The sequence below is a fragment of the Oncorhynchus kisutch genome, linkage group LG30, assembly GCF_002021735.2.
Source record: "Oncorhynchus kisutch isolate 150728-3 linkage group LG30, Okis_V2, whole genome shotgun sequence".
Classification (NCBI taxonomy): domain Eukaryota; kingdom Metazoa; phylum Chordata; class Actinopteri; order Salmoniformes; family Salmonidae; genus Oncorhynchus; species Oncorhynchus kisutch.
The window spans coordinates 26,525,822-26,540,870 of NC_034203.2; the positions used below are offsets into that span (position 1 = coordinate 26,525,822).

Here is a 15,049-nt window from a genome sequence, read left to right on the forward strand (position 1 = left end):
GACACCACACTCCGAGTGCCCTCACCTCCCTGTAGGCAGTCTCGTAGTTGTTGGTAATCAAGCCCACTACTGTTGTGTCGTCTGCAAACTTGATGATTGAGTTGGAGACGTGCATGGCCACACAGTCATGGGTGAACAGGGAGTACAGGAGGGGGTTTAGCACGTACCCTTATGGGGCCCCAGTGTTAAGGGTCAGTGAAGTGGAGGTGTCCTACCTTCACCATCTGGGGCGGCCCGTCAGGAAGTCCAGAATCCAATTGCACAGGGCGGGGTTGAGCCAGGGCCTCCAGCTTGATGATGAGCTTGGAGGGCACTATGGTGTTGAATGCTGAGCTGTAGTCAATGAACAGCAGTCTTATTGCATCATCTGTGGACCTGTTGGGGCGGTATGCAAACAGAAGTGGGTCTAGAGTGGCCGGTAAGGTGGAGGTGATATGATCCTTGACTAGTCTCTCAAAGCACTTCATGATGACAAGTGAGTGCTACGGGGCAGTAGTCATTTAGTTCAGTTCTTTGCCTTCTTGGGTACAGGAACAATGTTAGCCATCTTGAAGCATGTGGGGACAACAGCCTGGGATAGGGAGCGATTGAATATGTCCGTAAACACACCAGCCAGCTGCTTTGCGCATGCTCTGATGAGGCTAGGGATGTCGTCTGGGCCAACATCCTTGCGAGGGTTAACATGTTTAAATGTTTTACTCACGTCAGCCATCGAAAGGGGGGGGGGCAGTCCTTGATAGCGGGCCGCGACGGTGGCACTGTATTATCTTCAAAGCGGGCAAAGAAGTTGTTTAGTTTGGCTGGAAGTGTGACGTCGGTGTCCGTCACTTGGCTGGTTTTCTTTTTGTAGTCCGTGACTTCCTGTGTATTCAACTGCTCATAGTGAACCACAAAGTACAGCACTCACAGCGAATGCAGACACCGCCCGATTAGGAAGATGGGGCATGTCCACGAACTTGGTTCATGGCGTTCACTTCAAACAAACCAAAACATAGTAATATCAGAACTTCTCTAGGGATTTTGTTTGTTTGTTTGTTTTTCGCTAACGTTTCATCATGCCCATGTGGCGTGTTTGGCTGTGCTAATTACAAACAAAATGATAGATTTTTTACCGTTCTACCTACCAGAGATTTAACCAGATGCTGTCAATGGTTTGCGGCTATAATGCTTATGGTGAGCAAAGATTATCAGAGGGATTTGCAGGCTGAACGGATTTTAGACATCAGCTGAGAAGTAATGCGATATCATCCTTTACCATCCTTAATGTTTTTTATTTTTTATTTGTGGGTAGATAAGCTTTAATATTGCAAATAGATTGTGGCTTCCATCAAAGTAATTGTCTGCATCATTTCCAATTCCCCATATATTTTTTGTAAATATACAGTACATATCAAGTATTTAAATATATTTTCATTTTATTTTTCCCTAACCCTACCACCCCTCCCCTAACCCTACCACCCCTCCCATAACCCTACCACACCTCCCCTAACCCTACCACCCCTCCCCTAACCCTACCACCCCTCCCCTAACCCTACCACACCTCCCCTAACCCTACCACACCTCCCCTAACCCTACCACCCCTCCCCTAACCCTACCACCCCTCCCCTAACCCTACCACACCTCCCCTAACCCTACCACCCCTCCCCTAACCCTACCACACCTCCCCTAACCCTACCAACCCTCCCGTAACCCTACCACCCCTCCCCTAACCCTACCACACCTCCCATAATTGGAGTAAATGGATGGACAACAACACTTAGGCTTCCATTTCCATGTTATACATACTATACACATTTTACGGACACAATATATTTTACATTATTTATCTTATGTTTTTAGTCCCACCCTTCAGCTCCACTCAACCCCTCGCATCTATCTCTGAACATCCAGTTTTGATTTCTATATGCCATATATATTTTCAGCTGTGCTTTGATGTTTCACAAAAGTTCTGAACCTTTCTATTCTAATAGTTTCTACTGATTGTAAATGAAATAATTTTTTTTGCTAAGAGTATTAATGTTATTGATTTGACTATGGCTTTTTAAAATCACCCAGCAGTGCTATAAAAGCTCTAGGTAAATGTTGCAATTCTTCAGCCATTCATGAACCTGCGACCAAAAACAAGCTACATATGGACAGTACCAAAACAAATAATCCTGCCTCTTCGCAGCAATGTAAGATAATTTAAATTGAAAAACTCTGTTTTGAATCCAGCATTGTTTTGTGTATCAGTTCATAAAACATGTGCCATAGAATCGGTACAGTGAAAATCTCTTCCCAACTATTTTCAATCTATACACAGTAAAATACAGTAAAAAAAACATTAGGTCCTCAAATGAAACTGTTATACATTTTTTTTTAATCACAATTTTCTTTAACCAATTTTGGTCTTTTAATGCAGGGCGGACAGACAAGTTCCTTACTTTCTCCCCCTCACAATTGCCTCTTCCATTTTTACGGTGATGCTGCAATTAGTTGCTTGTAATTTTGAGTGGAGCAGACATTTCCATATATTTTTGTTGTCTGCATGTGTGACAACTCCACCAGTCCCATTTATGATATAATTTACAATGATTATACATAATGTTAGCTGGACTAGGTAAATTAGCTACGTTAGCTAACTTTACAGTCCTGGTAGTCACTGCTAGACTTGTAGCTACCTTCAGCAGAGTAAACATATTTGTCTGTTCGTTCTATCTCTGACTAATGTTGGCTAACGTAAGATAGCAAACGTTAGCAAATAAGACTAACTCAATCTGGTAGCCAAATAGAATTGCCGATATAACTAACTCACTATCGGTGTGTTAGTAGTAATGATGAATGTGTATAAATTGTTTATGGTTGGTTCTCAGCTGGCTAGCAATCCTGCCAATTTAGTGATGCTAACTAGCTAACAGCATGTTGACAATATTGCGATGTCCATGTTAGGTATGGTAAGCACGCCAGTCTAATAGAGATCAATACAACTGGTGGGGTGGTTAAATTGTGTATTATTGTTGTTGTAGGTGGTACGTAATGTGATTCCAACCCCAAGCTCTGCACAAGGTGAAGGAAGGTGGCAAAAATATTTACAAGCTGACAGCTAAAATAGCTCCATTTATAGTAAACATGGCATAAACATGAATTGGGTATTGTTTGTGTTATGGGGTTACAGGTGGTTAGCCTGAGGACCACAGAGTACCTTCCAGTCCAAGTGATCAATTTAGTGTACTACCCCTGTTCTCTTCTTACCTTTTTCTCTTTGTAAAACTCCGGTTACTTGGAGTCCTTCCACAGGCCCTGCTGAAAAATACCCCAAAGCGTCGGCATGAGGGAGGGGACACACCTTGCACTTATGGAGTGCAACAAGATTGTGGGACAAAAACAAGCAAGGGACACTGAAAGGTATTAAATCAAGACAATAGTAATGACACAATCATTTCATTCTTCTCTCTGCAGATTCTCAAAACACAATGCAAAGACATGTCTACAAAATTTGACAAGAATGATCTGTCAAAGTAATTGGGCTGGGGGAGGATTACAAATAGGTTTTTGAGATGAGGAAGGGGGTTGCGCTTAGAGACAATAAATGTAAAGTTGTATATGAGACGGATTGAATGGTGCAATTTCTCCCCAATCTCCCATACACAACAATACATAATGTGTAAAAACTGCCCTTCTAAGGCAACTTCTGCAGCCCCCCCAGATGTTGACTGATCTTTCCATTCATTGTCCCTAAACAATACACTAGTCTGTCTCTAAACACTTACTGTAGGTCCCAATCGGTTGACACTGATACCAACAATGGTGTGTTTCCCTACGTCCCTTCCACAAAAGTGTCAAATGTTAAAACCACAACCATGTCTTTCCAGGAGACGTGCAGTATCAGCAATTCTTCGTACACTGCAGACGGAACAAGATCATTCGCCACAAGCACTCTGCTTCCACAGCCCACCATTGCCAGTGTACCTACACAGGATAAAGGACCAAATATTAAATATGCCTCAACACCATACCTACTGGTATGGATTTTCTGGATTTTTATTCTTCTTATTTTGTCTGTCATAGTTGAAGTGTACCTATGATGAAAATTACAGGCCTGTCATCTTTTTAAGTGGGAGAACTTACACAATTGTTGGCTGACTAAATACTTTTTTGCCCCACTGTATCCTCTGTCTGATTCTCAGTTCGTGCAGTGGATCATATGTCTCTTTGCCACTTAAAACCAGTTGTCTGGTTTGGGTAGTGTGTCGCTGTGCTAAAATGGTTGAATGGATTTTCAAGCCTGACATCTTAAAATTACCTTAGCAATCAGGCTTTGAAGTTAGTTTTTTAAATATATATCTATAAGACCCAGACAGGTGAAGAACCTTCAAACTTCTTGTCCCATTCACTGTTCCTATTGTAAACAATGAGCTAGCTAAACGGTGCGCGTGGAGGATGTATAGAAGGTCATGTGGATGGAGAAGGAAAGGCATTGCTTTACAATGACCATCAGGGTCTTTCGATGCAAACTAAATGTTTGTATTTTTGGTGACTTGACCATGATTTATGGCCTTTTATGGGGGGCGGTGGGGAGAAGATCCTTATGACATTGCCAGCAGTAAGATTTGAGTTCGACTTTCAAAATAGAAAAATGCCTGTCACTTTCTATTTTCTGATGATTTATTTTCAATAATAATCGGTCGACCTCTACTTCTTACATCAGCTGATATCTCAAAGTGCTGTACAGAAACCCAGCCTAAAACCCCAAACAGCAAGCAATGCAGGTGTAAAAGCATGGTGGCTAGGAAAAATTCCCTAGAAAGGCCAAAACCTAGGAAGAAACCTAGAGAGGAGCCAGGTTGAGGGGTGGCGAGTCCTCTTCTGGTAGTGCCGGTTGGAGATTATAATAGAACATGGCCAAGATGTTCAAATGTTCATAAATGACCAGCATGGTCAAATAATAATAGGCTGACTACACCGCTCTCGTTGCGAATGCAAGCGTTATAAAATACATTTTCGAAATCTATATTATTCAATTATTGCACCCACACTGCTTGTGCGCGCCAATGAGCGTCTGCGTTGCCAAGGGCTAAAATAGAAGTCAGTCCTATTTGTGACGCAGATTGCGCTGCAAATCCTGCCTCTCCCATCTCCTCAATGGTTTATAGAAGCAGGTACCCACGTGCCATCTCCTCATTTGGTTATACCTACGTGGGTTACTGAAAGACAAACGAGGTCAGTGGCTGTAATGCACCTAATTTATGGAACTTGCCAATCGCAATATAAAGTCAAGAGAAGAGAAGAGAAGAAAAAGCCTAGAAGGAGGAGATGTCACGGCTGTTGAAGGATGAGGACAAAGGTGCAGCGTGGTGAGCGTACATTTTACTTTATTTAAGAATGACGCCAACAATAAACCATACAAACAAAAGCTAAAGGCAATAGTGCCAACAAACAAAGACAACTTCCCACAAACACAGGTGGGAAAAAGGGTACCTAAAGTATGGTTCAGACAGCTGTCCCTGATTGAGAACCATACCCGGCCAAAACATCTAAATAGAAAATCATAGAAACACAAAACATGGAATGCCCACCCCAACTCATGCCCTGACCAACCAAAATAGAGACATAAAAAGGATCTCTAAGGTCAGAGCATGACAGGAGAGATGACTAGAAATCATTCGGTTGACCGTTTTGATTTGTAGATTAATTGTCGAAGTAGAGGACCTTGTGGATTTCAGGTAAAATAACAACTCAATGTTTATATCCCAGGACAAATTAGCTAGCAACAGCAAGTGTAAGCTGGCTAGCAAAATTGCCATAAATGTTTAAAGCTTTTCGACCTGTCCCCAAATTAATGTAATTGGTTCAGAGTTTTTGATATTTTAACCTGCGTGTCGTAATCACATTTGATGTGGGGGGACAAAATAAATGTATGCATGATGGCACACGTGTGCAGCCGGTTTGGGTTCCGTATAACCTGTACACTCATGGGTGGGTGCTGGAGTAGAAAGTCTCTCTCTGGGTTAGGGGTAGGGGGTACTGGAATAGATAGTCTACTGTACCTATGGAAAAGTATTGGTCCTGCAGGCATGAAGAAGCTTCTTTACCAGGTCTACTTTGACACAGTTCTCCAGTGCTCTGCAGAGCTGGCCCACTGTGCAGCCCACATAGCCCTCCTTCATCCTCCAGCGCTCCAGCATCTGGTGCACCTTCTCAGGCAATCCGTCACGATGGTAGTCCTGGTCGATGGTGTCCACCTCCACCTCGCTCAGGCCCAGACGACGGGCACAGCGCTTCCATTCCTTCCCGATGTTTTCTCTCAGGAGATCAAGGTGCTCTTCAGTCACTGCCTGGTCCTCTGAACACGGGACAGGACACAACAGAATATATTGTGTAAAATGGAAGTTAAAGACCCTTGTCTGTGATAAGGGTTTTTGTTAATTTAATGTCAATTAATGATACATAGCAATTTACTGTTAAATAATACCAGTTATAAATGCCCCATGGTCTTAGTTGAACTACCCAACCCAACTATAACCCCAACAGAGGAGGCTGTTGGGAAGAGATATAGGAGGGCAGGCTCATTGAATGGCTGGTATGGTATCAAACACATGGAAACAACATGTTTGACGCCTTTCCATTCATTCCAGTAAACAAACAATGTAAGAACCCTTATATTGTGGCTAGATACAAAATATGGGACTAAAAGTAGAAAACATGACATAGAAAGATAGGAAGATGTCTATTTTCAGGAAGTAGGCTCCTCTTTGCAGGTTTCTATTCTTACCGTTCATCTGCAGGGTCTCTTTGAGTACAGAGTGTGAGTTTGCCCCATTGGAGAGAGAGCTGGCTGACCTGCTGTAAGACTTGTGGTCCCTGATGCTGAGTATGTTGTTGCTCCCTATCTGGATCCCTCTGGCATTCTGGATGAACAGGCCTCCTGAAACCAACACACACACACTGTTTCTCATAAATGCTTTTCTAATTGAAGTGGTAGATCGCTATCACGCTGATTGGGGAATCTGCATCAGCTTTAGTAATGGTGATAGTGGTATCAAGCACTGTAATCTCTGTGCTTCACCCCTACCTGGGTCCTGTGGAGGTCTAACCATGGCACACGAGTTCAGGCGCAGCCCTGCAGTGAGGTCTGGGGCAGTTGACTCTGGCACTGGGTAGGCTGGCCAGGACTGGAGGCGGTAGTACTGGGCGTTGGGATACTGCTGCTGGGGGGAGTACTTGCCCTGGCTTAGAGAGGGGCTGCTGGAGGACTCAGGCATGTGGCTGGAAAGCTGGCACCTGGGTGTTGTGGCCCCTGAGGGGTCCGCGGCCTTGTACACTCCTAGGCTAGAAAGACGGCGGTGGGGGTTCACCTCCACGCTGCTGGGCTGGACGGCCTGGGTTTTGGGGAGCCCTCTGTTGGCGGTGGGGTCCTGTGAGCTGAGGCGCTGTGGGGTGGAAGGGTGAGGATTATGGTAGGGGCTGAAGTCAAGCTGGTCCATCTGGCTGTAGCTGGCGTATTTGTGATATTCCAACTGCTGGGCTAGTTTGACTTCCAGGGCTGAGAGTTCGTTGACCATTTTGAGCTCCATGCCCGAGGTGGGGCTGAGGGCCCGGACATCTGGCTGGATAAGGGAGTGCTCACAGGGGAGGAAGAGGTTCAGGTCCTCGATGCAGGACTCCACTGGACCAGCCTCTATACGAACAGCCCCAGCACTGTCTGAGCTCAGTAAGGGAGCCAGCCGGTCTATAGGGAGAAGGGGTAGAGGGTTCATTTAAAAATAAGATCCATGTGTTGTCGTATAAAGATCCAACTTGTCGTATTAATGGTTTGACTATTGATGAGAGTGAGAGATTTGAATGGAAAATCTAGACACGGGCAAAGATCTCAAGTAAAGGTATTTTAAATGTTGTTTTATTATTTATTACAAAAAACACAAGGAAGTGGTAACATTAAAGTATTATAACATGAAGGACAAACACTACATCATCAAGACACTATCAAACATGCAACAGAGCCATCCTTATGTGTGAGGGTGCGTGTGCATGATAGTGATATAAAATGTCTTCATTTCCTTTTTCATGATCACAATCTTGTGAAACCCGAACCCTCCAAGATCCCCCCACAGTTCCCCAATAGCTGTCCCTCAACCATTTGAGATTAGTTGTATAAAGAAATACATTTAAAAAAGTGTCATTCAAATCTACTTTTATTATGTTTTATTTAGACTTTTTTTCCCCCTTTTATCTTTTGACCATCATTCTCTCTCACACACAGCAACTCCACTCCCACTTGTCTCCAATTCCACATACCAACCCTCAGCTTCCCTCAGCCCATCCCATCTATCTCTGCTGGCCACCCACTTTGTGTTTCTACACAACAAATATCTTTCACATATGTTTAACGTACAATTTCAATCTATCTAATCGAATAGAATCTACAGATTGCGTGTTGAAGATAAATACTTTTACTAAGAGTATTAGTAATTGACTGACCCGGTCTCTCCAGATCTCCTAACAGTACTATTTCTAGGGTCTATTTTAGATCAATGCTATGCATTTTCAGCCATTCCTGAACCTGAGACCAGAAACAGGCTAGCTGAGGGCAATACCAAAATAAATGGTCTATTGATTCTGTATCTTCACAACAAAATCTGCAGCGCTTCGATGATTTTACGCCCCAAATATAAAAAATAAAAAAATTGGTGGCAAAAATTCTGTAAATAATTTTAGCTGAAAAGCACGAAGTCTTGAATCTTGCATTGTTTTATATATCAACTCATACACCCTGTACCATGGAATCGGTACATCAAAAATCTCTTCCCAACTATTTTGTAATCTGTATGGCAAAGTTGTCAACATCCTGGTCCTCAAATGAAACTGGTATACTTTCCTATTTATGCTATTTTTATTCCTCGGCCAGTTTTGATCCTTTATATTGGGCAAACAGACCAGTTCCCTACCTCCTCCCGCTGCCACCCGCCTCCTCCATTTTTGGGGCAATGCTGTATTCAATTGGTTGTACTCTTGGAATGAGCAGACCTTCCAATACAATTCTGATAACTCCATGAAGGACATAACTCTACCATTACAATATAATTTAAGAACTAAATACCCTTTTCAATCATCATTTCCCATAAATACAGATATTTTGTCACCCAGCACATTTGAGTTCAGCCATAATATTTGTTCTATCTTTTCAGGGGGATGAAATTGAAATTGTAGCCAGCTCTGCAATGCTTGTTTGAAAAAGACAGATACTTTGAAAAAAGTATCATTTTCAATTAAACGAAAATGAGACATGGCAATCTGCACAAAGGCAAAAATACCATTTTTAAACAATGGATGAGCTTTTCTTATTAATCTACTTGAGAACCATTTAGGGTTCAAATAAAACTTTTGAATGAATGAAGCTTTTAGAGAGAGGTTTAGTGCTTTTATAATTAACAATCTCAACCCACCCAATTCCTATGCATTATATAGATAGGTACGTTTTATTTTGTCTGGTTTAGCGTCCCAGATAAAGCAAGAAAAAGAAATCTCAACAAATCATCAGGAGTAGGCAGCACCATAAGTAAGTGAGTAAACTGAGATGACTAAGGAGTTAATCGGGGCAATTTTTCCATAAATAGACAGGTATTTCCCTCTCCATGGTTGCAGGATCTTGTCTATTTTTACAAGTTTTCTATTGAAATTCATTGTGGAGAGCTTATTTATTTATATCTTTTGTGATATGAATACAGAGTATGTCTACTTCACCATCAGCCCATTTTATAAGTAAGCTGCAAGGTAATGTAAAAGTTGTATTTTTAAGGATCATATATGTAATATTGTACACTTATCATAATTAGGTTGTAGTCCAGAGAGTGCAGAAAAGTTATCTAGATCTTTAATGAGACATTGCAGGGATCTATCTTGCGGACTTAATATAAAACTTGAGTCATCGGCATACATGGACACCTTTGTTTTTAAGCCCTGGATTTCTAATCCTCTAATGTTGTTATTGGATCTGATTTTAATAGCTAGCATTTCGATGGCCATAACGAATATATATGGTGACAGCAGACACCCTTGTTTAACTCCTCTTGACAATTCAAAACTCTCTGAGAAGTAGCTGTTATTTACTATTTTACCTGGGGTTGCTATACATTATTTTTACCCATTTTACAAGAGAATTAATGAAATTGAAAACATCCAGGCATTTATAAATAAAATCCAGTCTTACTTGATCAAAATCTGCTATAAATATCATTCCTGGCTGCTTATAGGCTTCATGATGTTCTGTTATGTCTAGTAGTTGTAGTATATTATCTCCAATGTATCATTCATGTAACAAACCTGTCTGATCAGGATGAACAATACCTGGTAAAAACCCTTTTAATTCTGAGTGCTATGCATTTTGCTAGTATTTTTGCAAGTGTAAGGGGCCTCCAGTTTTTTAGATAGACCGGGTCTTTATATTTGGGTCTTGTTTTAATAATAGAGAAATCGGACCTTGCTGCTGAGTACCTGACAGACTACCATTTCTATAGGAGTAGTTAAAAATCTAACAATGGAGCTTTTAGTATATCAAAAAATACTTGATATACCTCTACCGGTATGCCATCAAGCCCTGGGGTTTTTCCAGACTGAAATGACTTAATAGCCTCAAAAAGTTATTCCTCTGTAATTTGGCCTTCTTTCTGTACATTTTTTTTATTTTACATTTTTTATATTATTATGAAAGAATTCCTTTCCGTAATCTTCATTCAGTGGGAGAGGATGAGACGGAAAAGAGAACATCTGCCTAAAATAATTAGCTTCCTCTTTTAAAATACCATTCGGAGAATCATAGATGACTCCGTCATCAGTAACGAGTTTCTGCAATTCTTTTTGTTAGCGTTCCTGTATTGGAGATTTGGGAAGAATTTTGTGCATTTTTCTCCATTTTCCATCCAGTTTGCTTTATTTTTGTAATAGATTACATTTGATCATTCTTGAATAAGTTCCTCAAGTTCTTTTTGATTTTCCTCTAACTTATTTTGTATCTCTGTACTATTGTTTTTATTGCTATCTACCTGTACTATTAATTCATGGATTTCCCTTATTAGTCTTGTTTCTTTAGCCAGAAACTGCTTTTTATTATTGATGAATATTGAATGACCCCTGAAGGTACATTTAAAGGTATCCCAAACTAGAAGGGGATTTGCTGAACCTATAAAATACTGGAAAAATTCAAGTAAAGGTCTTTGTGCATCCCATCCCATTGAATTGTTGTATCCCTGTTCTTTCATGTCCAATAGTTCAGTGCACTTTGTCCAAACTTTTGTATCCGTGGGCTCAGGCAAAGTATATTATATATTAAACTTGACAAAGCCTACACCACGCTGACACTGTTTAACAAGGCAGTGAGTGGAGTTGTAAGACATAGTGGTCTGGAGGTGTACGTCATGTATAAAGATGCAGAGAGCGGTGTAGACTTGTAAGACTGAGAGCTATAGAGGGCCAGGGTCATGAAGCCTGCCTCACGTTGTGCTCAGACTGCTCACCTGCTTTAAGGCTCTCAGGGGACATGGATAAAGATTTCATCTTCTCCACCAGCTCCTCTGGCCCCTCGTACAAGTCCTGCATGCCAATGAAACAGATCAGTTTAAAAAAGTGTTATGGACCTTATGATATATTTGGTAATATTATGGTAATATTAACACCCATTAATATCTTTCATTTAGTTACTGTATTTGTTTTGGTCTTTGATTTGTTGTGCACTTGGTTCATTCAATAATGTACTCATGACAATGCTGTCACTTTGTTCACACAAGCAACTTACTCTGAGACCAAGTGAGTCCCTCTCTACATCTGGCTCTAACTTCTCCCTGTAGACGGGCAGGAAGGTGTTGTAGCCCTCTGTAATAGAGAACATGTGAAATCAGAGCAGTCATATGACTAACATAGCAACAGCCACAGAATAGTCTGATAAAAGATAATGATAAAATAATTCCACTCTGAAACCTTATAATTGTATGACATTTATTAGAATCATAAATTATAATCTGATGATGTGTGTAGTTTTAGTCAGAATTAGATTAAACAATGTATCTGTATAGTGGAAAAACACAGACTGTCTGAGCAAGGCGTAGCTTAGGATTTGAACTTCTATGTGTGTGCCGAAAAAAAAAAACGAGAACAATTAAACTGTGTTTGGACCGACCTGGCTAGGCCTCTGGGAAACTTATGATAGCATAGGGAGTACTTCTCAAGGTTCCCCTAATCTCGGGGGAATGGAACTGTCGGCTGGGTAGTGATACACAGTGGTGAGAACTATGGAGAAGGATAAATCTCACCAACTGTTTGTGTGTATGTATGTGGGTAGGATATCTGTTTGTGTGTATGTATGTGCGTAGGATACCTCCTGTCTTTGTGGAAGTATGTGCGCAGCTATAAAATGGATGTCTTTGTATAATGGACTTCAGAACGTTCTCTGAATAAACTGTACTAATCTTTTGCATAAATCTGAGTCTGCCTAATTATTATTATTATACCCATGGTCTTACAAACCTCTGGGATTGGTCAAAGCTATTGATTGATAGTTATTTTCATTGGGATTGAAAATTCTCATGACAGTATTAGACCATGATGCAACATTAGACTTGTGAATGCCATGGGCTCGCTTGAATTATGCTTGTTGCAGTACTAATTGATTCGTAGGTCCAAGGTTGACTTGTGAAGATATCTGCATGTACCAATATGCTGCATATTGCAGTAGTTTTGAATATGTGTTGAAATGTACAAGTTAGGGGGCGGAGCTAGCATGTTGGAGTGAACGGCTGTGCGTGAGGCTCCTGCAACTTTTTTGCGAAATAATCTAATTTAACCTACTTTTTGGCACTTTTTACAACAAACGTTTCTTTCTAATACAAGATTGTAACTTTTTATATGAAAATGCAAAGTAATAAGCGACCAAAGGACAATAAATCCACAGCGGAGGCCTACTCCCCACTAAACAACGAGACAGATATGGCGGGAGGCACCTGCAACAACGTGACACTTACAGAACTTACCCGGGCTTTGGGGGAGCTACGTGTTGCTATAGCTGAGGCTCTTAAGGCCACTATTGCTGAACTGGACACCAAAATCGAGAGCATCATTCGAACGTTCGCTTCGCATGGCCAGAGTATTGTGGACTTTGAGAAAGCTTCTGAATTCAACGCTGGTAGGATCGACGAGTTAGAGAAGCTATGCACGTCATTGCAGGATAGTGTGCAGAGGCTTTCTGTGAAAGGGGTGGACCTGGAGGGCCGATCCAGACGTAATAACCTTCGCGTTGTTGGTCTGGCAGAGGGGGTAGAGGCGGGCTCTCGCCCCACCGACTTCTTCGCCAAGCTATTGAAGGATGCAATGGGATCGGATGTTTTGGATTCGAATCCCCAGCTGGACCGTGCACATCGCTCCCTTGTCCCAGTGCCTGGACCGGGCCAATGTCCTCACCCAGTAATCATCTGTTGTCACAGTTTCAAGACCAAGGATCTTATCCTGCGTGAAGCTCGAATGAGGGGCAACCTGTCACATAAAGGGCATCCATTCCGTGTATATGAGGATTATGCGCCTGATGTGGCAAAGCATCGCGCCGACTACAGAGATGTCATGACCAAACTCTACAAACTCCATTTTCGCCCAGCCTTATTCTTCCCTGCAAGACTAAGAATTACCCCGCCTTCAGGTGAGAAGATTTGGCTCTCCTCGGTTTTGGATGCAGAGAAGTTTATCCGGGGATACACACCAATCCCCCATACAGGTTACAGTGCCTTGTCATTGCGTGTTAGGGTCTGCTCATGGATTCAAATCCATACTATACCATATTGGGTGAAACCGTATTAAACTGGCTCAACAAGGGCTACCGAACATGTAAGACTGAGCCAACCAATGGATGGCGGTCAGAGCTCTCATTTAACGTTAAATTCACTTTCATCCCGGCTGTGCTCAGAGCAATGCATATTTTTTACTTCCAGGTTTGATCACTGACACCTTCGGATGGATATACTTATATTCCCCCACTTTTGTTTTGTTTCATTATTTATTTTACAATCCTTACATTATTCTTCCTACCATTTATTTATTGCTTGCAGGGGACTGGGGGTGATGGTTGGGAGGGGGCAGACGCAGACACCTGGTTAGCAAGTTGATGTTTTGTGCCGTTCTACCTTTGTCTAGCCGTGAGCCTCTCTCCCGACTAGAGTCCCACCAGCCCTCTGTAGTGCTTATGTCTGTGTAGGTGTGCGTACATATAATTACTATTTGTACTTTATTACTATTTTCTTGCGAAAGTATTCGGCCCCCTTGAACTTTGCGACCTTTTGCCACATTTCAGGCTTCAAACATAAAGATATAAAACTGTATTTTTTTGTGAAGAATCAACAACAAGTGGGACACAATCATGAAGTGGAACCACATTTATTGGATATTTCAAACTTTTTTAACAAATCAAAAACTGAAAAATTGGGCGTGCAAAATGATTCAGCCCCTTTACTTTCAGTGCAGCAAACTCTCTACAGAAGTTCAGTGAGGATCTCTGAATGATCCAATGTTGACCTAAATGACTAATGATGATAAATACAATCCACCTGTGTGTAATCAAGTCTCCGTATAAATGCACCTGCACTGTGATAGTCTCAGAGGTCCGTTAAAAGCGCAGAGAGCATCATGAAGAACAAGAAACACACCAGGCAGGTCCGAGATACTGTTGTGAAGAAGTTTAAAGCCGGATTTGGATACAAAAAGATTTTCCAAGCTTTAAACATCCCAAGGAGCACTGTGCAAGCAATAATATTGAAATGGAAGGAGTATCAGACCACTGCAAATCTACCAATACCTGGCCGTCCCTCTAAACTTTCAGCTCATACAAGGAGAAGACTGATCAGAGATGCAGCCAAGAGGCCCATGATCACTCTGGATGAACTGCAGAGATCTACAGCTGAGGTGGGAGACTCTGTCCATAGGACAACAATCAGTCGTATATTGCACAAATCTGGCCTTTATGGAAGAGTGGCAAGAAGAAAGCCATTTCTTAAAGATATCCATAAAAAGTGTCGTTTAAAGTTTGCCACAAGCCACC

At 41.7% G+C, this 15,049-nt stretch overlaps 1 protein-coding gene across 2 annotated transcripts in view; it reads right to left on the bottom strand.

The window, feature by feature from the left end:
• Positions 1-2,173: 2,173 nt before the first annotated feature.
• LOC109883234 (receptor-interacting serine/threonine-protein kinase 1) overlaps positions 2,174-15,049 on the bottom strand; it is a 32,848-nt gene continuing 19,972 nt past the window's right edge. The window contains exons 7-12 of one of the 2 annotated variants that reach the window (XM_031810436.1): positions 11,768-11,844; positions 11,490-11,565; positions 7,052-7,708; positions 6,752-6,904; positions 6,027-6,322; positions 2,174-3,948 (exon numbers count right to left, since the gene is read on the bottom strand). In XM_031810436.1, coding sequence (XP_031666296.1) covers positions 6,027-6,322; positions 6,752-6,904; positions 7,052-7,708; positions 11,490-11,565; positions 11,768-11,844 — 1,259 coding nt within the window. In that variant the 3' untranslated portion in view covers positions 2,174-3,948. Of the gene's footprint in view, positions 3,949-5,326; positions 6,323-6,751; positions 6,905-7,051; positions 7,709-11,489; positions 11,566-11,767; positions 11,845-15,049 lie in introns of those variants that run through there. The other variant, XM_031810435.1, reaches the window with a different exon arrangement.